At 42.1% G+C, this 23,404-nt stretch overlaps 1 protein-coding gene across 3 annotated transcripts in view; it reads left to right on the top strand.

The window, feature by feature from the left end:
* The window catches only part of fbxl13 (F-box and leucine-rich repeat protein 13), a 317,084-nt gene that overhangs the window by 289,801 nt on the left and 3,879 nt on the right, over window positions 1-23,404 (top strand). For all 3 annotated transcript variants that reach the window (XM_087999504.1, XM_087999505.1, XM_087999506.1), the window contains exon 22: window positions 314-477. In XM_087999504.1, coding sequence (XP_087855630.1) covers window positions 314-477 — 164 coding nt within the window. The remainder of the gene's footprint in view (window positions 1-313; window positions 478-23,404) is intronic.

Consider the following 23,404-nt stretch of genomic DNA (forward strand, 5'->3'; position numbering starts at 1 on the left):
TTCACAGTGCAGGGAAAAGAGCAGTCAATTTTCACACACAGTAGAGATGAATGATCAAATATTCTGTTTTCTTGATGTTGACTAAGACATCAGAACTCATTGCCTTTCTTTGTCTGGTGCCCTAGGATCTTTTGCTTTTATATGTGAGTACAGAAGCTTTGGTTTAACTTTTCATCAGCCAGTCAGCATCTACAATAGTGCAGCTTCCCTTTCGTACTTGAAATATTAGCCGTAGAAAATTATAGTGATTGCCAAAATTGTGTGTTTGTAAAATCAGATTTTACCTTTTGTTTTCTTTTTACTGATGCAACAGATTACTGATTTAAGTATCCAGTACTTGGCTGGGGTGTGCCATTACATCTACTTCTTGGATATCTCAGGTTGTGTCAATCTTACTGACTCGATATTCAAATTCCTTAAGAAAGGCTGCAAAAGACTACGGGTTCTGAAGATGCTTTACTGCACAAACATCACACAGTAAGTAAAATTAACTCTAGTATTATGTATACGAGGAGGTCAGCTGCATTACATAAATGGAGAAAATATAAATATCAAGCCTAAGAAGAGAAAGATAAGTTTGATTAATTTACCAAAATGAAAAACAGCCTTTAATAAGTGACAGTGCTAATAATCATACATATTTTGATGGCGGTACTGACATAGAATAAACATTTCAAAATACTTTATGAAAGAAAATACACCAAGGGTAAGATGCAACATGAATGTAAAATGAGACAGCAAAAAAATAGTTTTTTTTGAGGGTTTGAAAGCAGGTGAGAGGCAGTAAGGCAAAACTGTTTTGTATTAGAGTTGTGGTATGAAAACTTGGTTTGCTGCATTTTAGTTAATTAATAACTATTGGTACTAACCATATATTACATGGAAGATACTAAAATTTGTCTGGTGCTTCATTTTAAAAAGATATTTTCTGAATGTGTTGATATTTTACCTGGCTGACAAGATATATTTTTGCTGAATAAATTGGCAGGTGTAACACTGAAGTCCATTGGAGAGACCATAAGACACAGGAGCAGAAATTAGGAAATTTGGCCCATCGAGTGTGCTCTGCCATTCAATCATGGCTGATAAGTTTCTCAACCCCATTCTCCTGCTTTCTCCACTTTACAATCAAGAATCTATCTATCTCTGTCTTAAATATATTCAATGACCTGGCATCCACAGCCTTCTGTGGCAAAGAATTCCATGGTTCAGCACTCTCTGGCTGACGACGTTTCTCCTTATCTCCGTTCAAAAAGGACTTTCCTTTACTCTTAGCTGTGCCCTTGGGTCCTACTCTCTCCTACCAATGGAAACATCTTCCCAACATCCATTCTGTCCAGGCCATTCAGTATTCTGTAAGTTTCAATTAGATCCCCCCTCATCCTTCTAAACTCCATCAAGTATAGACCCAGAGTCCTCAAACGTTTCTCGTATGTTAAGCCTTTCATTCCTGGGATTACTCTCGTGAACCACCTCTGAACACGCTCCAGGGCCAGTACATCCTGAGGTATGGGGCCCAAACTTGCTCACAATATTCTAAATGTGGTCTCACCAGAGCGTCATAAAGTCTCAGTGCATCCCTGCTTTTATATTCTAATGTCTGGAAATAAATGCCAACATTGTATTTGCCTTCCTAACTACTGACTCAATCTGCAAGTTTACCTTAAGAGAGTCCTAGACAAAAACTCCCAAGTCTCTCAACTTTCCACTTCAGATTTCTGAATTTTCTCCTTATTTAGAAAATAGTCCATGCCTCTATTCTTCCTATCAACGTGCATGACCTCACAGTTTCCCACTTGTATTCCATCTGCCACTTCCTTGCCCACTCTGCTAACCTTCTGCAGCCTCCCTGCCTCCTCAATACTACCTACCTTTGAATCATCTGCAAATGTAGCCAGAATGCCCTCAGTTCCTACATCTAGGTCATCAATGTATAAAGAGGAAAGTTGTGGTCCCAACACCGACCCTTGTGGAACACCACTAGTCATTGGCTGCCATCCTGAAAACATAAAACATAGAACAATACAGCACAGAACAGACCCTTCGGCCGTCGATATTGCACCAATCTGTGAACTAATCTAAGCCCATCACCCTACACTATCCCACCTTCATCCATATGCTTATCTAAGGACTGTTTAAATCTCCCTAATGTGGCTGAGTTAACTACATTGGCAGGCAGGGCATTCCACCCCCTTACTACTCTCTGAGTAAAGAACTTGCCTCTGACATCTGCCTTAAATCTATCAGCGCTCAATTTGTAGCTATGCTCCCTTGTACAAGCAGACGTCATCATCCTAGGAAAAAGACTGTCACTGTCCACCCTATCTAATCCTCTGATCATCTTGTATGTCACTATTAAATCCCCTTTTAGCCTTCTTCTCTCCAATGAGAACAGATTCAAGTCCCTCAGCCTTTCCTCATAAGACCTTCATCCTGGTAAATTTCCTCTGCACCGTTTTCAATGCTTCCACATCCTTCCTGTAATGGGGCGACCAGAACTGTACACAATACTTCAAGTGAGGCCGCACTAGCGTTTTGTACGGTTGCAGCATGACATCACGGCTCCGGAACTCAATCCCTCCACCAATAAAACCTAACACACCATATGTCTTCTTAACAGCACTATCAACCTGGGTGGCACCCTTCAAGGATATCAACCTGGATGGCAACTAAAAGGACCCTTTTATCCCACTCTCTGCTTTCTGCATCTTCTATATATGCTGGGACCTTGCCTCCAACATCATAGACCCTTATCTTGTTTAGCAGACTTCTATCCAGCACCTTGTGAAAGGCCTTCTTTAAGTCCAGGTAGATAACATCCATTGGCTCTCCTTGGTCTAACTGCTCATTACCTCCTCAAAGAATTCTAACAGACTTGTCAGGCATGACCTCCCCTTGGTGAAACTATACAGACTTCACCCTATTTTATGATGCATTTCCAAGTATTTGGAAATCTCATCCTTCACAATGGACTCCAATATTTTACCAACAACTTGAGGTCAGGATAATCAGCCGGTAATTTCCTGTCTTTTGCCTTACTCCCTGTTTAAACGGGGGTTACATTAGTGATTTGCCAGTCCTCTGGGACCCTTCTGACTCCAGTGATTCCTGAAAGATCACCACTAATGCTTCCATTATCTCTTTAGCTATCTCCTTCAGAACTCCAGGGTATAGTTCATCTGGTCCAGGTGATTTATCCACCTTCAGACCTTTCAGTTTTTCTAGCACCTTCTCCTTGATGATGGCCACCATACTTACCTCTGTTCCATGATTCTCTTGAATCTTTGGGATATTACTTCCACCATGAAGATTCCACAAAGTATTTACTCAGTTCCTCAGCCATTTCTTTGTTCCTTACTACTATTTCTCTAGCGTCATTTTCCAGCAATTCAACGTCCACTTTTGCCTCTCTTTTGCTCCATATATATCTAAAGAAACTCTTGCAATCTTTCCTAAGATTACCAGCTAGCTTACCCTTATATTTAATCTTCTCCTGCCTTATTTCTTTTTTCGTTGTCCTTTGTTGGTCTTTGTAGGCTTCCTAATCGTCTGACTTCCCACTCCCCTTTGCCACATTATATATATATATATATATATATATATACACTAAATATAGAATTGCCTATTGCCTCATGGGCTCCACCACAAGTTGCTTTAAAAAGGAATCTCGTAGACATTCCATAAATTCCTTTCCTTGCAATCCACTACCAACCTGATTTTCTCAGTCCACCTGCACATTGAAATCCCCTATGATTAGTGTAACCTTGCCTTTCTTACACATCTTTTCTATCTCCCGGTGTATTATGTGCCCCAAATCATGACTATTGTTTGGAGGCCTGTCCATAACTCACATTATGGTTTTTTTTTATCTTTGCAATTTCTCAACTCTACCCACACTGATTTTATATCTAACCCTACTTGTTTCTTACTGTGCAATACTAAAATCGCATTGCAGTGTCAATGTCATTGTCAAGCCATTTTTTTTTGAGTTTGAACTAAGTCCCTGGAGGGTTGTAGTGCTGTAGAAATGCAGCTACTTTAGATTGGTATGTGAATTTGGCCTAACTTTAAACCTCCTGCACACATTCACCAGCACAAATGTAGGTTCAGACTTGCAATACTGAGAACAGTTTTATCTAAAATGTATCAGCATTAGAAGCAGTCCAGCAAAAGCTCATTAGATTGATCCAGGGAACAGAAAGATTTTCTTATGAGGACAGATTGAGTAGGTTGAGCTTATACCCATTAGAGTTTAGAAGAATGACAGGAGATCTTATTGAAACATGTAAAGTTCTTAGGGGGCTTGACAAAGTAGATGTGGAGAAGTTGTTTCCCTTACAGGAATTTTTTGGACCAGAGCACATAATCTCTAGAATAAGGTGCCACCCATTTAAAACAGAGATGAGGAGAAATGCTTCTATCGGAGGGTGGCAAATCTGTTAAGTTCTTTACTGCATAGTACTGTTGAGGATGGGTCTTTCAGTGTAGCCAAGGCTGAGATAGACAAATTAAAGGAATTAAAGGAATCAAGGGCTATGGGGATAAGGCAGGAAGTTTATCTGATCAGGCAGTGGAAGTGAGTACTGTAGACGCTGGAGATTAGAGTCAAGAGTGTGGTGCTGGAAAAGCACAGCAGGTCAGGCAGCATCTGAGGAGCAGGAGAACCGACATTTCGGCAAACGTCTGATAAAGGTCTTTTGTCCAAAAAGTCAACTCTCCTGTTCCTCGGATGCTGCCTGATCTGCTGTGCTTTCCCAGCACCACACTCTTGAGTTTATCTAATCAGCTATGATCTAACTGAAGTGAACTCAGTGAGAACATAGAACATAGAAAAATACAGCGCAGTACAGGCCCTTTGGCCCTCGATGTTGCGCCGATCCAAGCCCACCTAACCTACACTAGCCCACTATCCTCCATATGCCTATCCAATGCCCGCTTAAATGCCCATAAAGAGGGAGAGTCCACCACTGCTACTGGCAGGGCATTCCATGAACTCACGACTCGCTGAGTAAAGAATCTACCCCTAACATCTGTCCTATACCTATCATCCCTTAATTTAAAGCTGCCCCCTCGTAATAGCTGACTCCATACGTGGAAAAAGGTTCTCATGGTCAACCCTATCTAAACCCCTAATCACTTCTATCAAGTCACCCCTAAACCTTCTTTTCTCCAATGAAAACAGCCCCAAGTGCCTCAGCCTTTCCTCATACGATCGTCCTACCATACCAGCCAACATCCTGGTAAACCTCCTCTGCACCCGTTCCAGTGCCTCCACATCCTTCCTATAGTATGGCGACCAAAACTGCACACAAATCTCCAGATGTGGCCATACCAGAGTCTTATACAACTGCAACATGACCTCAGGACTCCGGAACTCAATTCCTCTACCAATAAAAGCCAGTACGCCATATGCCTTCTTCACCGCACTATTTACCTGGGTGGCAACTTTCAGAGATCTGTGTACATGGACACCAAGATCCCTCTGCTCATCCACACTACCAAGTATCCGACCATTAGCCCAGTACCCCATCTTCTTGTTACTCTTAACAAAGTGAATCACCTCACACTTACCTATATTGAACTCCATTTGCCACCTTTCTGCCCAGCTCTGCAGCTTATCTATATCCCGCTGTAACCTGACACATCCTTCCTCACTGTCAACAACTCCACCGACTTTCGTATCATCCGCAAACTTGCTCACCCAACCTTCCAGCCCCTCCTCCAGGTATGGGACCAGCAATGGTACCAAAACAGATCCTTGCGGAACACCGCTAGTAACTGCACTCCAAGATGAACCTTTACAATCAACTACTACCCTCTGTCTTCTTTCAGCCAGCCAATTCCTAATCCAAACCTCCAACTCACCCTCAATGCCATACCTCCGTATTTTTTGCAGTAGCCTACCATGGGGAACCTTATCAAACGCCTTACTAAAATCCATATACACCACATCTACCGCTTTACCCTCGTCCACCTCCTTAGTCACCTTCTCAAAGAATTCAATAAGGTTTGTGAGGCACGACCTACCCTTCACAAAACCATGCTGACTATCCTTGATCACATTATTCCTATCCAGATGTTCATAAATCCTATCCCTTACAATTCTCTCTAAGACTTTGCCCACAACAGAAGTGAGACTCACCAGCCTATAGTTACTAGGGTTATCCCTACTCTCCTTCTTGAACAAGGGAACCACATTTGTTATCCTCCAGTCTTCTGGCACTATTCCTGTCGACAACGAGGACATAAAAATCAAGGCCAATGGCTCTGCAATCTCCTCCCTTGCTTCCCAGAGAATCCTAGGATAAATGCCATCAGGCCCAGGGGACTTATCTATTTTCACCCTTTCCAGAATTTCCAACACCTCTCCCCTACATACCTCAAAGCCGTCCATTCTAATTAATTGTGACTCAGTATTCACATCGGCAACAATGTCCTGTTCCTGAGTGAATACTGACGAAAAGTATTCATTCAGTGTCTCCCCAATCTCTTCAGCCTCCACACGCAACTTCCCACTACTATCCTTGACTGGACCTATTCTTACCCTAGTCATTTTTTTATTCCTGACATACCTATAGAAAGCCTTTGGGTTTTCCCTAATCCTAACAACTAAGGACTTTTCATGTCCCCTCCTTGCTGCTCTTAGCTCTCTCTTCAGATCCTTCCTGGCTACCTTATAACTCTCAATCGCCCCAATTGAACCTTCACGCCTCATCTTTACATAGGCCGCCCTCTTCCCTTTAACAAGGGATTCCAATTCCTTATTAAACCACGGCTCCCTCACATGACCCTTTCCTCCCTGCCTGACAGGTACATACTTATCAAAGACACTCAATAGTTGCTCCTTGAACAAGCTCCACATATCAATTGCGCCCTTCCCTTGAAGCCTACTTTTCCAAGCCACGCATCCTAAGTCGTGCCTCACCGCATCATAATTTCCCTGCCCCAGCTATAACTCTTGCCCTGCAGTGCACACTTATCCCTCTCAATCACTAGAGTAAAAATCACCGAATTGTGGTCACTGTCCCCAAAGTGCTCACCTACCTCCAATTCTAACACCTGGCCTGGTTCGTTACCCAGAACCAAATCCAGTATGGCCTCACCTCTTGTTGGCCTGTCTACATATTGTGTCAAGAAACCCTCCTGCACACATTGGACAAACACCGACCCATCTAACGAACTCGAGCTATAGCTTTCCCAGTCAATATCTGGAAAGTTAAAGTCCCCCATAACAACCACCCTATTACTTTCACTCTTCTCCTGAATCATCCTCACAATCCTTTCTTCTACGTCTCTTGGACCATTAGGAGGCCTGTAGAAAACTCCTAACAGGGTGACCTCACCTTTCCTATTCCTAACCTCAGCCCAAACTACCTCAGATGGCGAGCCTTCATCCATCGTCCTTTCCACCGCTGTAATACTATCTTTGACAAGCAATGCCACACCTCCCCATCTTTTACCCCCACCTCTGACCCTACTAAAACATTTAAACCCTGGAACCTGCAACAGCCAATCCTGTCCCTGTTCTACCCATGTCTCCGTAATAGCCACAACATCGAAATTCCAGGTACCAACCCACGCTGCAAGTTCACCTACCTTATTTCGTATACTTCTTGCATTGAAGTATACACACTTCAAGCCACTTTACTGTTTACAGGCACCCTCCTTTGAGATTGATGCCATGTTCCTAACCTCCCTACACTCCAGGTCCTGCACCCTAAAGCTACAGTCTAGGTTCCCATGCCCCTGCAGAGTTAGTTTAAACCCCCCCCACCCCCCAAGAGCACTAGCAAACCTCCCCCCAAGGATATTGGTGCCCCTCAGGTTCAGGTGTAGACCATCCTGGTGTTGACTTACTCCTGTTCCTATATCTTATGGTTTTATGTTCTAAGTTAGAAATTCAGGCCATCCTTCGTTCTTTCATGGATGTCGTGATTGCTGGCAAGGTCACTGATTTTGCCCTTTTCTACCTGCATTTGAGTTGAGTGATTTGATAGGCCATAATAGACGGTATTTAATAATCAGCCATACTGCTGTAATTTGGAGTCATAGAGATGTACAGCATGGAAACAGACTCTTCGGTCCTGTTCATCCATGCCGACCAGATATCCCAATCCAATCTAGTTCAACTGCCAGTACCTAGCCCAAATCCCTCCAAACCTTTCCTGTTCATCCAGATGCCTTTTAAATGTTGCAATTGTACATGGAAACATCCTTGTAAATCTTTTCTGAACCCTTTCAAGTTTCACATCACATGTAAGGGTGGACCAGGCAAGGGCAGCAGATTTCTTTCCCTAAAGGATGTTAATCAAATAAGTGTTTCTAACAATTGAAAGTTACGTGGTCACCACTACTGAGTTTATCTTTATAATCCAGATTTATTGCCAGAGCAATAGCTGAGGAGTCTAGATCACTGGTCCAGTGACATTAACACCATGCCACCACCTCCCCTTACTGTGAAGACAACTTTGATGACATCAGTTTTACTACCACCTAAAAAATAGAGAATACTGCAATATAACACTCCATGCAATCATTAAGGGTTGCGGAGACATGATAAAAATTGATAAACTGGCACTCCCAAGAGTATTGCCACCCAAGTTAAAGCCATCAGCTTAAAGAAGATTTTCCTCTGTACTTGTACATCAGTTCTAAATTATATCGGCAGAGATTTGTTTGAACCATGCCCAAGCCTCCAATGCTGCACATAAATGTCTCTTGCCAAAGTATGCTGCGCTTAACATACTTTCTGGATATATCTTTGAACACCCTTAGTATAGATGCTGCTATTGTGGGAGATGGTTTGTAGATCCCCAGTTCTGGTTTGAATAATTTTACGCACAAACATTTTGACCAGCATATGTACAAATATTTGGGAATGGAAAAATGGGAAAAATCTATTCTGTCCAAATCTACCTCTTCTAGGCTTGGTATTTGCATGTACACTATTTTGCTCTTCGTCTGGTGACTTCCCCAATAGCATTCACCTTCGAGAGATCTAAAATCTGAAGCAGTTGTTACAACATGGTGTAAACATTCCTGCTTAATTTAAAGCAGCAACACAGAAAAGATTTATTCCGAGCAGTAATCTGTGAAAATTCGAGAGCCCAAGACCTATTTAAAATAGAAATTAACAACTTTATTTCTTAAAGTATAACAGGGAATAATTAACTAACAACTATTTACAACTCCTTCCTCTAGCCTATCTTTTACCTTCCCTTCTATAATACTAGCCTGATAAAATTCCCGATTAATATTTACAAAACAAAACTTCTTATCTCAAAAGCTTTCAGTTCTTCTCTGTATTCCTGTCTTCTTTTCTTCTTCTTGGATTCTACTTCACAGGTTGCTAATCGATAGGTACCTTTAAGAGAGCTATTCTCTGGCAGTTTGCAGATGCCATTGGCTTGGCAGTTTCCTCCCAACTATTCAATTTTTCCCTGTCTTATACCCCCAAAGCATCGGATTGTGTCATTGGCTTTTAAGATTGTCAATATACTAAATTCAAACTTGATTGGAATTTTTTTTTGGGAGGGCTTAATTTAAACTGATTGGCCTAATTCGAATCTGTTTTTGTCTCCAGGCAACCAGTTAATCAAGTTGTTTGACCAAATGTTACATTATATCTTTTTTCAGAACACTTGGTCCTGTCAGATAGTTCTAATAGTTTTTGCTTTTCTTCAAGATACAATATACCCACATTTTCATAACACCTTAAGTAAAAATGAACCATCATAATGTCAAGATACTTTTTTTTCTTTTTTTGAACACATTACCGTAACATACAGATAACTTTAATATAAGTTCACCTTAACTACTTCCTATATAGCTATTTTTACATATATATATATATATATCATCTAAACTCTCAGTTAAATTGGCGATAAAACACCTGCGATTACATTCTTACAACCTGCAACATATATGATTTTTAAATTAAAAGTCTGTAACATTAGACTCCAATGAAATAGTCTCATATTCTTGTCTTTAAAACATTCTAAGTATGTAAGCGAATTATGAACAGTGTACACAACCATTTGCGGCACATTGTTCATGACATACACATTAAAATGTTGTAAGGCCAGTACCAAACTGAATAGTTCCTTTCGATTGTAAAGTATTTCCTCTGGTGGATGTTGATCATCTTCAAAAAGTAACCAACTGGTAGTTCAATCCTATCCTCATCTTCCTGTCGGAGTACAGCTCCAACTCCAATGTCACTAGCATTGATGGTGACTTTAAAAGATTTTGAAAAGTTGGTGCAACTAAAACTGGTTTGGTGGTTAATATTGATTTCAAATGGTCGAATACCTCCTGGCATTGTTCTGTCCTCTGAAACTTTGTGTTCTGCTTCAGCAAATCGGTTAATGGTGCCACTACACTGCTGAAGTTTGGAACAAACTTCTGATAGAATCCATGACCGATGTCATGTCCCAAGAACGTCACCTCTGCTTTTGCGAGTTCAGTTTCATTTAAGTTTATCACCAGTTTTGCTTCTTGTAGTCATTCAAAGAGTTCTGCCAACTGTACCATATGATCTTTCCAGGACTTAGTAAAGATCATTACATTATCCAAATGACTGCACAGTTTGTTAACCCAGCTACAACTCTGTTCATGAGTCTTTGGAACGTGGCGGGTACATTCTTCATTCCAAAAGGCATCACTTTAAACTGATATAGCTCATTTTGGGTTGTAAACACAGAAATTTCTTTCACCGTCTCTAGGCCTCCAATCTAGGAATTGGATAGGAGTCTGATTTTGTAATGGTATTGACCTTCCAATAATCCACGCAGAATCGTTGAGCCCCATCCAGTTTGGGAACTAAGATGATCGGCGAACTCCACTTGCTCTGGTTTGGTTCAATGATGTCCTCGTTGAGTATGGCCTACACCTCCATCTGGACCTGTCTGGCTTTGAAAGGATTAAGCCAACAGGGGTGTTGTTTTATCAGAGCAGTATTACCTACTTATACTTCATGTGCAATAGCATTAGCTCTCCCAATCTGATTCTTACATATGTCCTTATACTGCAGTAACAAATCTTTCAACTGTGTTCTATTCTTACTAACCTATCCCACTCCTCAAGGACTTCTTCATTTTTAAATTTATTTAGAGGCACATCAAAATCCACATCATCTGGATTTGATTCCTCACTCTGCAGGGCAGTAACTAACACCTGTTTCTACAGTTCTTTATCTCTAGTATAATACAGTTTCAACACGTTCACATGACATACCCGATACTTTTTTCTTCTATCTGGCATGTTTACTAGATAGTTCACCTGACTCAACTGTTTCTCAATTTGATAGGGTCCACTAAACCTGGCTTTAAAGGGATATCCTATCACTGTTAACACTACTAACATGTTATCCCGTCAGGAAAATGTCCGAGTCCCAGAGCTTTTATCTGCCACCTGCTTCATTCTATACTGTGCCCTATTTAGGTGCTGTTTAACTCACCTACTCGATTTAACCTCTCCCTCACCTCCGATACATAATCTAAGTGTAAGATCTCTGACTTTGGTCCTTTCAATTTTTCTTTAATTTCAAAGGGCCTCTCATTTCATGACCAAATATTAACTCGAAGTGAGTGAACTGAGTAGATTCATTTGGGGATCTCTAATGCCAAACAATACGAATGGGATATCTTTATCCCAATCATTTCAAGTAATCCTGACAGTATGCTCTCAACATGGTCTTCACAGTCTGATGCCACCTTTCTAAAGCTCCCTGGGATTCAGGATGATACGCACTGGATTTAAAGTGCTGCATACCTAAGCTATCCACAACCTCCTTAAACAGCCTAGCAGTAAAATTTGACCCTTAGTCCAACTGAATCTCTCTGGGTAGTCCATACTGTGTGAAGTTACTAACTCCTGTACTACGCTTTTTGCCTTGATACTCTGTGATGGGATCTTTTCCGGAAATCTGGTAGACACATCCATTATAGTTAACAAGTACTGGTTCGCACTTTTATATCTTGGGAGGGGACCTACACAATCAATTATAACCTGCATGAAAGGTTCTTCAAATGCAGGAATTGGCAACAAAGGTGCTGGTTTTATTACCACCTGTGGTTTACCTACCATTTGGCATGTAAGACATGTACGGCAAAAGTTCACCACATCCTTGGGCATTCCAGGCCACATTTGAAATATTGCTTGCAGTTCTGGTTGCCACAATAACGGAAGGATATGGATGCTTTGAGAAAGATGCAAAAAGGGCTTACCAGGATGTTGCCTGGTCTGGAGGATTTTAGTTATAAAGAGACATTGGATAAACTTGGATTGTTTTCACTGGAAAGATGGAGGCTGAGGGGCAACCTGAGAGAGGTCTACAAAATTATGAGAGGCATATAAGATGGAAAGTCAGATGCTTTTCCCAAGATGGAAAGGTTAACTACAAAAGGGCGCAGGTTCAAGATCAGAGGGGGAAAGTTTAGGGGAAAAGTGCAGGGAAAAGTTTTCAGAGGGCGGTAGGTGCCTGGAATGCTCTGCTAGTGGCGCTGGTGGAAGCAGGCACATTACTAACATATAAGATGTATCTTGATAGACACATAAACAGGAGGCAAACAGAGGGATAGAAACCACGCATGGACAATAATTAGCAAGTCTAAATAAGGATTGGGAATCAGTGCAGGCTTGGTGGACTGAAGGGCCTGTTCTTGAGCTGTAGTGTATTGTAAGTAAGAGGTCCCCTATAACTCATCAATCAGAGAGCTGAAACTCTTATCCATGTTCTGGAAATGATTCATGAAAGCCTGCAACAAGAGCTTTTCAAATCTCCTAGTCTTTCGTACCCGTAGGTGACCTCCTACAGATAGTTCATGTGCCACCCATAACACCCCCTGTCTGTATACTACCAGCAGTACAATCTGGTGCACTTTGGGCCATTTCCCCTCTGCGCTAACCTGCTGTGGTCTCCATTTCGGTCTTAGAATTCTATCTTTCAGATAATAACTCTCCAGAATATTCTCGGCCTCCTTTTCAGAGAACACATCCACAGATATCTTTTATCGTCTTGTCTTGCTGTTGTAAGTCCCTTAGCCTTTCAGGACTAAACACTTCTGTCTGACCCTCTGCCTGTTCAGGTTTTACCTGCACCATTACGTCAAACAGGGTATCCGCTAACTGAACCTCAACTCCTTCATCTTTCTCTTTACTTTTCACTTCATGCTGTGACTTATGATACCACACAGTCTGGGAAAATACCAGGATATTCTGTTTTAACTCCTCAGTTGCTTGGGCTTCTCCACAACAAGGGGTGTCGCTCCCACCTTGCATCCTGCCAAATCATTCCCAAGAACAAACTGAGTTCCTGGAACTGACTCTCTGTCAATCACTCCCACTGTAACTTCCACAGTCTTGAATTGGCACTCCAACCTGATCTTACATAGGGGAATGCTAAATTTCCATCTATCTATCCCACAAATTACCACACTCTCGGGTAACAGATCAGAAAGAGTGCACATTCGCTCGTCTCTTACTATCAGCGATTGGTTAGACCTTGTATCTCTTATAATTCTAACTTCTTTTCCTTCTCCACCTGTTCTTTCTGAGTAAACTTTACCCAAAGTGGCAAATTCTTTGTAGAGATCAGGTACTAACTGCATACCCAGCCCCTGCCTAGGCTGTGCACTCTCCTGCAGCTTCTCTACTAGCTTCACTAATGCGACTGGCTTAGCTTCTTTTATCACATGTTTTCCCACAGCATCATTTTTGAACAACCAGCACTATGACTTTACGTGCCCCTCTTTACCACAGTGGAAACACCTGAGGCCTTTCACTTCCTTTCTACCCTCTTGGGCTTTTTAATCCTGTGGTGAATTCTTACTAGTGCTCTCTACTCTTGGTTTCGCAATGTAGGATCTCCCCTTTTCCCAACTTTTGTCCCTCACAGGACGAACTGCACCAGATGTACTCATTTGCCACTTCTGCTTCTCACTTTCTGAATCTTCTGTTCCTCCACGTGAATTCTTACCATCTCTGCACGTGAATTTTTAAACTCCTCTAGCAGAATAATCTCTCTTAGAGCCTCAAAGGTCCAATCTATTTTCAAAGCATGCACCCATTGATCAAAGTGACTTTGTTTAATTCTTTCAAAACTGAACATAAGCCTGACCTGGTTCCTTCTTTGTGTTTCTGAACCGCTGTCTATATGCTTCTGGTACCAATTCATAAGCACTTAAAATAGCCTGTTTAATCTCTTCATAATCTTTTGACACCTCATCTAACACTGCGGCAAACACCTCACTAGCTCTGCCTACCAGTTTAGTCTGAACTACAGCATTACCCATAAATACTCAGACCACTCCATCTACCTAGCCAATTTTACAAATGAAATATAGAAGGCTTCAACATCTTTCTCATCAGAATGTGGCAGAGTTCTGACATATTTATATATATATCACTGCTTTCTCTTTTAATCTCCATCCTGTTAACTTGACTTTGCTGACTAAGTTGCAACTTCTCATGTTCAAATTCTCTCTCTCTTTGCTCAGTCAAGAACCTTCTTGCTTTTTCCTCTCTCTCCCTCTATTTATCTTCTAACACCATTTTCCTCAATTGTAATTTAAGTTTTTTGACCTCTACTGCACTTGTCTGTTTCTCTGACACACTTAAGTGTTTGAGTAACTCCCTTACATTTTCAGCTTTACTTTGGCTAAACCCAAATCTAACTTACTTGCTAATTCTAAAAGTATGGCCTTTTTCTTTCCTTCTAAACTTTCTTGGCAAATTTGACAATCATCTTCAAATCCCAGAACCTCTTTATCAATTTTAAGATCCATTTCTCTCACTTTTAATTTAATCAACCACAAGTCACTAAAGTTAAACAAATTGTCTCATCTACGTTTTATTTAAAGATCTAGGACACTAACTTGCAAGTGTTTAAACCTTCTGGGATATTCCCCCCAAATCTATTCAAATGTCTAATGTTCAAATGTTCAAATCTTGACGATGAGCCCCTAAACTGTTACAACATGGGGCAAATGTTCCTGCTTAATTTAAAGCAACAACACAGAAAAGATTTATCCTGTACGGTAATCTGTGAAACTTTGAGAGGCCAAGAATATTTGAAGTAAAAATTAACAACTTTAAGAAATAAAGTTTAACAGAGAATAATTAACTAACCACTATTTTCAACTCCTTCCTCTAACCTATCTTTTATCTTCCTTCTAGAATACAAGTCCAATAAAACTCCCAATTACGATTTACAAAACAAAACTTATCTCAAAACCAGGCAGCTTTGTTTTCTCTGTATTCCTGTCTTCTTTTCTTCTTCTTGGGGATTCTGATTCACAGGTTACTGATAGATAAAGGTACCTTTAAGAGAGCTATTGTCTGGGCAGTTTGCAGACATCGTTGGCTTGGAAGTTCTCCTTCCAACTGTTCAATTTTTCCCAGTCTTATACCCTCAAAGCATTGGATTGTATCATTGGCTTTTAATATTATCAATATACTAAATTCAAAGCTGACTGGAATTTGGTATTTTTTAGTAGGTATAATTTAAATTGGTTGGCCTAATTTGAATCTGTGTGTGCAACCAGCTAATCAAATTGTTTGACCAAAGTTACATTATACCTTTTTTCAGAATACTTGGTGCTGTCAGGTAGTTCTAATAGCTTTTAACTTTCTTAAAGGTACAGTACATCTACATAACACAGTCAAAACTGAGAAATTTCTTCTCAACCTACTATACCCAAGCAATGCAGGACACCAAGAGAACCCATAAATCCTTCTAATTTTAGCTTTCATAAAGGCAGCTCAGTGGCTCCGTGGTTAGCACTGCTGCCTCACAGCACCAGGGACTCAGGTTGGATTCACGCCTCAGGCGACTGGCTGTGTGGAGTTTGTAGATTCTCCCCGTATCGGTTGTGGGTTTCCTCCGGATGCTCTGGTTTCCTCCCACATTCCAAAAGATATGCAGGTGAGGTGAATTGGCCATGGTAAATTGCCCATACTGTTAGCTACATTCGTCAGGGATAAACGTAGAGAAAATGAGTCGGGGGGGGGGGGGGGGGGTTACTCTTCGGAGGGTCAGTGTGGACTTTTTGAGCTGAAGGACATGTTTCCACACTGTAGGTAACCTAATCTAATTAAAAATCAGGAAATTATTGAGCTATTTTAAAGGATTGCAGAGAATTCATATCCACTGGACAAGAGGATGGCAATTTTCCGAAAAGAAATACTTGCTAATCTATCTAATTGCTCATGTTTTATATGCTTAGCCAACTCAAATAATCTATCCAACTGGGCAAAAGCTGATACCGACATTAATTGAATATCAACTTCTCACATAATCAGACACTACCCAAGTATCACCAGTGAAAACAAAATCCAATGTTATCTTTCTTAGCCTGCTGTTTGACAGGTTAAAAAGTATTTGTGGACAGTACAGATCATTCTGCTAGAATGTGCATTTCGTTAACACAAATTCACTATAACACGATCAATGAATTGGGGACACTGTTTCTAAAGCGTCAAGTCTTAAAGAGTGTATTGATTATAATGCGATTCCAGCCCCATTAGTTTAAATGGTGCTTCTATAACACCATTTTCTTATAACATGGGATTGCACAAGCATGGATCTACTGTGCTATAGCAAAGCTGGCTGTATCAATAATATATCTGTCTTGCCTTCTTCGAAACTTGGTTTCTTCCCATACCCCCATCCACCAGTGTATGTAATAGATGCATAAATGAAATTACTGAGAGTGGACCTGTTATTGTTCTGGTAACAGTGGAGTCATCCAAGCTTGACAATGCCAAGGATAAATATTTATTAGGGAATGATTTGCCTCGTAGCAATGTATATATACCCTCGAACAGAAGAGAAGAGCCCAGGGAAAAGCCATCAGCAAGTGTCAAGAAAGCCAAGAAACAAAATATTGGATGTCCTACTAGGTACAGCACAACTCATGACAGTTGCACTGACTAAAGAAGTGTCACTTGAGTTAAACAAGTGGCAACAGGGTAGGAAACTGCAAGAGGTCCCAATATTTACAGGGGTAATAAAACCCGTAAGATTTAGACCTGAGGAAGGGTCATTCAATTTACACAGGATTGAATCCAACCAGAAGTATTAGAAATGGTCAGGATTGACCCCAAAGGAGTTAGGAGTTATTTAGGCCAACAACCATAAACAAAGGGGCACTGAAAGGTGGACATATCAGAATCAAAAATCTGGTTAACAGATACCTTCATGGTAACATTACAAGTGGATAAATGAAGTTCATGGAACAGACCAGGAGAAAGAGATGGTGAAGCATCACTTAGTGATGAGCCACAGGGGACTACAGCAAAAGCTGAACAATCAGCTGAACACAGTAATGTTCCAGGGTGAGTGGAAGTTAGGGGAAAACTCATTTCCAAAATAGAGAGAAAAGGGAACACACATCATAACAGATACTATTGGTGGAGGCCGCCAAAGATAGACTAGTGGATTAAACACATAATTACCTAGTAGAGGATCAGAGATATAGAACCAAGTCTCAGACCTCAACCAGTCAAATTGAGGTGATGTAAAGTCAAGGGAGAATGAGGTGCAGGATGTAAATCTAGGCATCCTAAAGACGCAAACCTCAGATTACCACCCACCAATCTTTTAGTAATCAGATTTACAAAAAGGAGACCAAATTGGATCAATGAATCATTTAACTGGGCAGTTAAAGGATTTAAATGTGCTCAGCCAACCTGTTTGTTAGTATCCAAGCAGGTTTTTAATTTGGTTAAGTCAAAGAGTGAATGTAAAACATGTTTATGTTGTCCCGTCAATTCATGGTGGAGAAAGTATTATGATCATTGTGAAAATGAACTACGAATATTCAAATTCCACACCAGTTAGCATACCTGGAAACTTCCATGGATGAAAAAATAATTTCAAAAGCCAAATATTGTTCCAAAATGACTCCAGTGACCACCAGGCCATGGACTGAGACAAGTGCAGAATACGAGCGGTTGCCACGATGGCCTTGTCTTCTCACCTTTGCCCCCTGCCTGATGCAAAGTGACCCTAAGGTTAAATTCATCATCAGTCATCTCTCTCTAATGTCAACATGCATGGCCCTCTGGGACTATGGTGGTTTTCACTTTCATAGAATAAATTAAGCCAGTTGGATTGAGATTACCTTGTTATCTAAAGACTCAACCAGTCCACTGTGTCAGTGTGATGGAATTTATGTCTCTTTTTTTTATTCAAACTTGCAAGATAAGTTCGTTTATTAGGTGATTGAAGGTCAGGTGCAGAGCATTCAGTTTGAAGGAAAATGGAGCAGACTCAGGAATATAGAAATGGTCATATATCAACAGCAGCTTTGAACAGCAGGCAGAAAATTAAATATGACTGTTAACCACAAGGAAAATGCAAATCTGTCTTCTTCCTGTCTCTCTAAAACATGAATTCGGTGCTCTATGAAAAAGTAAATGGAGAACAATTATTCACCAAGAATTCAAGCTCTACAAACTTCGCCAATACAAGTTAATAATTAAACAAGCGGCCTCAAATATGAAATCTAAAACTTAAACAAATACCTTTAGATTCTTTGAAAAGGCATAGCAAAAAAGTTAATATTATGATCATCCAAGAGGCAGTTAAAAAGAGCCAATTCCCCCTCCTCACCTGGTTTTAACGTAATTGCTAGTAAGACAACAGCTCAGTGGCAATCTCAACCTTTTTGTACATAGAACAGTACAGCACAGTATAGGCCCTTCGGCCCTCGATGTTGTGCCGACCTTTTATCCTACTCTAAGATCAATCTCACCTACATAACCTTCATTGTACTATCTTCCATGTGCCTATCTAAGTGTTGCTTGAATGTCCCTAATGTATCTGACTCTACTATCACTGCATTCCATGCAGCCACCACTCTCTGCGTAAAGAACCTACCCCTGACATCTCCCCAGACCTTCCTCCAATCACCTTAAAATTATGCTCCCTAAATGATAGCCATTTCTGCCTGGTAAAAAAGTCTCTGGCTATTCACTCTATCTAAGCCCCTCCTCATCTCATACACTTCTATCAAGTCACTTCTCATCCTTTGTTCCCTTAACCTTACTTCATAACATGTCTTTCAGTCCAGGCAGCATCCTGGTAAACCTCCGCTGCACCCTCTCTAAAGCTTCCACATCCTTCCTATAATGAGGCGACCTGAACTGAACACAATATTCAAAATGTGGTTTCATCAGGGCTCTATACAGCTCCAGCATAACCTCATGACTCTTAAATTCAGTCCCCCTGCTAATGAAAGCTAACACACCTTATGCCTACTTAACAACTCTATCAACTTGTGTGGCAACTTTGAGAGATCTATGGACACGGAATCCAAGATCACTCTGTTCCTCCACAGTACCAAGAATCCTGCATTTAACCCTATATTATCATTCAAATTCAACCTTCCAAAATGAATCACTTCACACTTTTCTAGGTTGAACTCCATCTGCTACTTATCAGCCCAGCTGTGCAGCTTGTCAATGCCCCACTGCAACCTACAATAGCCCTCCATTCTATCCACCACTCCATCAACCTTCGTGTCATCGGCAAACTTACTAACCCACCCTCCACTTCCTCATCCAATAATTTATAAAAATCACAAAGAGGAGAGATCCCAGAACCGATCCCTGTGGAACACCACTGGTCACTGAGCTCCAAGCTCTGAGAGACACAATAGTTCCAATTTTAACATGGATTTAGGAATGGAACATGCAAGTCAGATCTTGCAAGAAGTCTACATTATGGCAGAGAAAGCCAGGCATTGATTAAATAATATTTCTGGGTTTCTAGTCAAGTTCATGCCACTTTGGTGACCTTGACAGAATTTCCATCCTCAATTTAAAGCTTCAATCCTGCTCTGTAAGGTAGTATGAGAATGAAAAAAAATTGACTGAGAAGTAGTTAGAAATCAGTTCAAAATAGTTGAAAAGGGAAAAGACAATCCCTTAGTTCTTAGACACTTTCCTGCAAGATCAAACTGGGTGAGGGTTTGGACAATATCTTATTCACTTCAGATTTCCCGTTGCCATCACTAAAAAAGCCAGAGAATAGAGATGTCTGTGGGGTTGCAGCAGGAGGTCTCAGCATATCTCTGGATCCAGTGGAAGTAATGTTTAAAATCAATTAACGTTGGAAAGTCAGAAGCTCCTTCTGCACCAATGGAATGTTATGGTGCAACACCACTCATATTCATCACCCAATTCATATTTTCACATCCTCATCTCAATTGCTACTCAATCCCAGTCTACTCTCAGCAGACTTAAATTCGCACTAGCCACTTTCTGCAATGCAAATTGTTCCCAATTTAATGCCTGCCTATTCTCACTTCAACTTATCGCACATGTAAAGGAAACACATCTGATCATTTTTACAATGCCATCCTTCCAACTTGGTGTACTTTGTAACAGGAGGGCAGGACAGACAGAAAACCAGATTGTAGAACCAGGTGGTGGAGACCCCAGCAGCACTTCCAGTCCACTGAACATTGATGATTGTGTGGTTGAAGGACCAAGGTGACTAATCTAACTTTGCAAATCCTCATGTGCCACAATTCACTTGCACCTTCAGCTGACATCAGCTATACACCAAGTAGCATAGTCAAATGCTTTACTAAATATGTAGGACCCTCACAAGAGTAACATGAGCTTCTGCCCACATCGGAAGACTTAAAGATAATTTTATCACTTTTAAGGATGCATTATCCTATGCTACACCCATTGCAAGCACTTGCATAAATATTGGCACATCAAGTAGATGTACTTTTCAGATAGATAGGCTTAAATCTGAGGCGTCTCACAGCACAAATGAGCAGAAGGTATTAATAGCAGGGACAGCAGAGGAGAATGCATGTGAAGTGGCCAGCCTTTCCAAGACAGAGCTGTAGAATGGTGGAGGTTAGCAATGAAGAAGGGAATACTGAAGGCACACTAATAAATATATAAGATGTTGACAATTGTGCCAAGCACTTTCTCCATTAGAGTAAGAGAATGGAATTGTCCACCTCCACCAGGTTTTTTTAAAAACGAATTACCAATTTTGCATGAGGCTCTTCCTGAGACATAAGCCACTAAAATCACTAATTTTAACCTTCTTGGAAGCTCCAGCTCCCACAGACTCTGGGCTCTAATCAATGTTCCAGTTTAGGAAAGCTGATGGACAGATTAGATCAGGTCTGTACTTATACCATGAATGGTACGGATGATATATCTACATAAAGCGCACACCTGTGACACTACTGTCTGAACTGAAGCTGAAAGATGCTCCCACAGCCTGTATATCATGTCTTCCAACTCCCACCCATCAGCTTTGTCACTAAATGGGAAGGCCCATAGGCCTTTTCTACCATATCACCAGTCCCATGTTAAGCACTATTATGCAGGTTGCAAAATTCCATTATTATTCTGGATAAGCTGACTGGTACGCAATGTGGGGATTTTCTAGACCCCGCCCCTCCAATTGCCACCAGGACAGAACCCCACTAGTCCTCACCTACCACCCCACCAACCTCCAGATACATTGGATCATCCTTCGTCATTTCCACCACCTCCAAACGGACCCCACCACCAAGGATATATTTCCCTCCCACCCCTATCAGCGTTCCGGAAAGACCACTCCCTCTGCGACTCCCTTGTCAGATCCACACCCCCCCACCAACCCAACCTCCATTCCCGGCACCTTCCCCTGCAACCGCAAAAAATGCGCCCTCACCTCCCCCCTCACTTCCCTCCAAGGCCCCAAGGGATCCTTCAATATCCATCAGAAATTCACACACATCATTTACTGCATCCGCTGCACCCGAGGTGGCCTCCTATACATTGGGGAGACAGGCCGCCTACTTGCGGCACGTTTCAGAGAACACTTCTGGGACACCCACACCAACCAACCCAACTGCCCCGTGGCTGAATACTTTAACTCCCCCTCCCACTCCGCCAAGGACATGCAGGTCCTTGGCCTCCTCCATCGCCAGACCATGGCAACACGACGCCTGGAGGCAGAGCGACTCATCTTCCGCCTAGGAACCCTCCAACCACAAGGGATGAATACAGATTTCTCCAGCTTCCTCATTTCCCCTCACCCCACCTTTTCTCAGTCCCAACCCTCAGACTCAGCACCGCCTTCTTGACCTGCAATCTTCTTCCCGACCTCTCCGCCCCCACCCCGTCTCCGGCCTATCACCCTCACCTTAACCTCCTTCCACCTATCGCATTCCCAACGCCCCTCCTCCAAGTCCCTCCTCCCTACCTTTTATCTTAGCCTGCTTGGCACACCCTCCTCATTCCTGAAGAAGGGCTTATGCCCGAAATGTCGATTCTCCTTCTCCTTTGATGCTGCCTGACCTGCTGCGCTTTTCCAGCAACACATTTTTAAGCTCTGATCCCCAGCATTTGCAGTCCTCACTTTCTCCTAGTTGATTTTAACCTACTGCGAATTCTCTTGCAAGGATGCCTTCCTTGAAGAAGTTCTCCTCCTCCCTCTACAAGGATCTCAGTGAGTCCCTCTCTCACTGCACCCCCCCCAGGTCATCTCATCTGCCATGAAATTCTTCAGCCACGTCCTCAAACAGACTCGCTACCACAGCCACATCTCCTTCCTCAGCACCTGCCTACGGAACCGACTGATCCCGCACGGACTCCGGACTACGTTCAGACCAACAAAATTTGGACCCAACCAGGACAACCAGTACCTACAACAAATCCGAAGCCTCCAGCAACAGACCTCCCTCCGGATCCTCCACTCCACGCTTGCAGCCATGCGGCTCTACCTACGTTCCCTACAGTCAGCCCTACCCCAGCTCAGGACAACACTCTCACAGACCTGTAAAGGACCTCTACTCTTCTTCATCCACAGAAGAATCCATACACTAAACAAACAGTTCTTTCTAGCCATATCAGAAATTAAAGACAGTAAGTACCAAAAACTTTCATGTACTTACCCCCACACTCCGGATTCCTCAACCGTTCCAGAATCTTCCATCGGCCTCCGGAAGCGCTCGGGCGCCATTAACCACGCTGCCGCTGCAGCAACCGCCGCCGCGAACTATGATGTCATTTCCGCCCCCACCAATCATGCAACCTCTGCGATCGCCGCCCAGACAACCACCTCCATGATCACCAGGAAGACCATCGCCGATAGATTTGCGGCCTCTGCGGGGTCCACAGCCACCAGGAACAACACTGTTTCTGCATTCGCCGCAGCCACTTCCACCCCTGGAGTTGCCGTCGCAGCATCTACTTCCAGTGACGTCACTCGCCTACACACCAACCATGCCGAATGTGTCCCCGCCCCAGCGCTGATCTTTACCCACACGCCGATCTCCACCCCCAAGCGTAACCCCGCCTCCACTCCCAGCTCCAGCTCCAGCCCTGCCGTATTTTCACCATCCCTCCAGACCTCCCCCTCTCTGAGGATGAAAGATCA

Source organism: Chiloscyllium plagiosum, unplaced genomic scaffold (assembly GCF_037043375.1).
Source record: "Chiloscyllium plagiosum isolate Xiang-an unplaced genomic scaffold, Cpla_swu_hap1 HiC_scaffold_23, whole genome shotgun sequence".
NCBI classification, from domain to species: Eukaryota; Metazoa; Chordata; class Chondrichthyes; order Orectolobiformes; family Hemiscylliidae; genus Chiloscyllium; species Chiloscyllium plagiosum.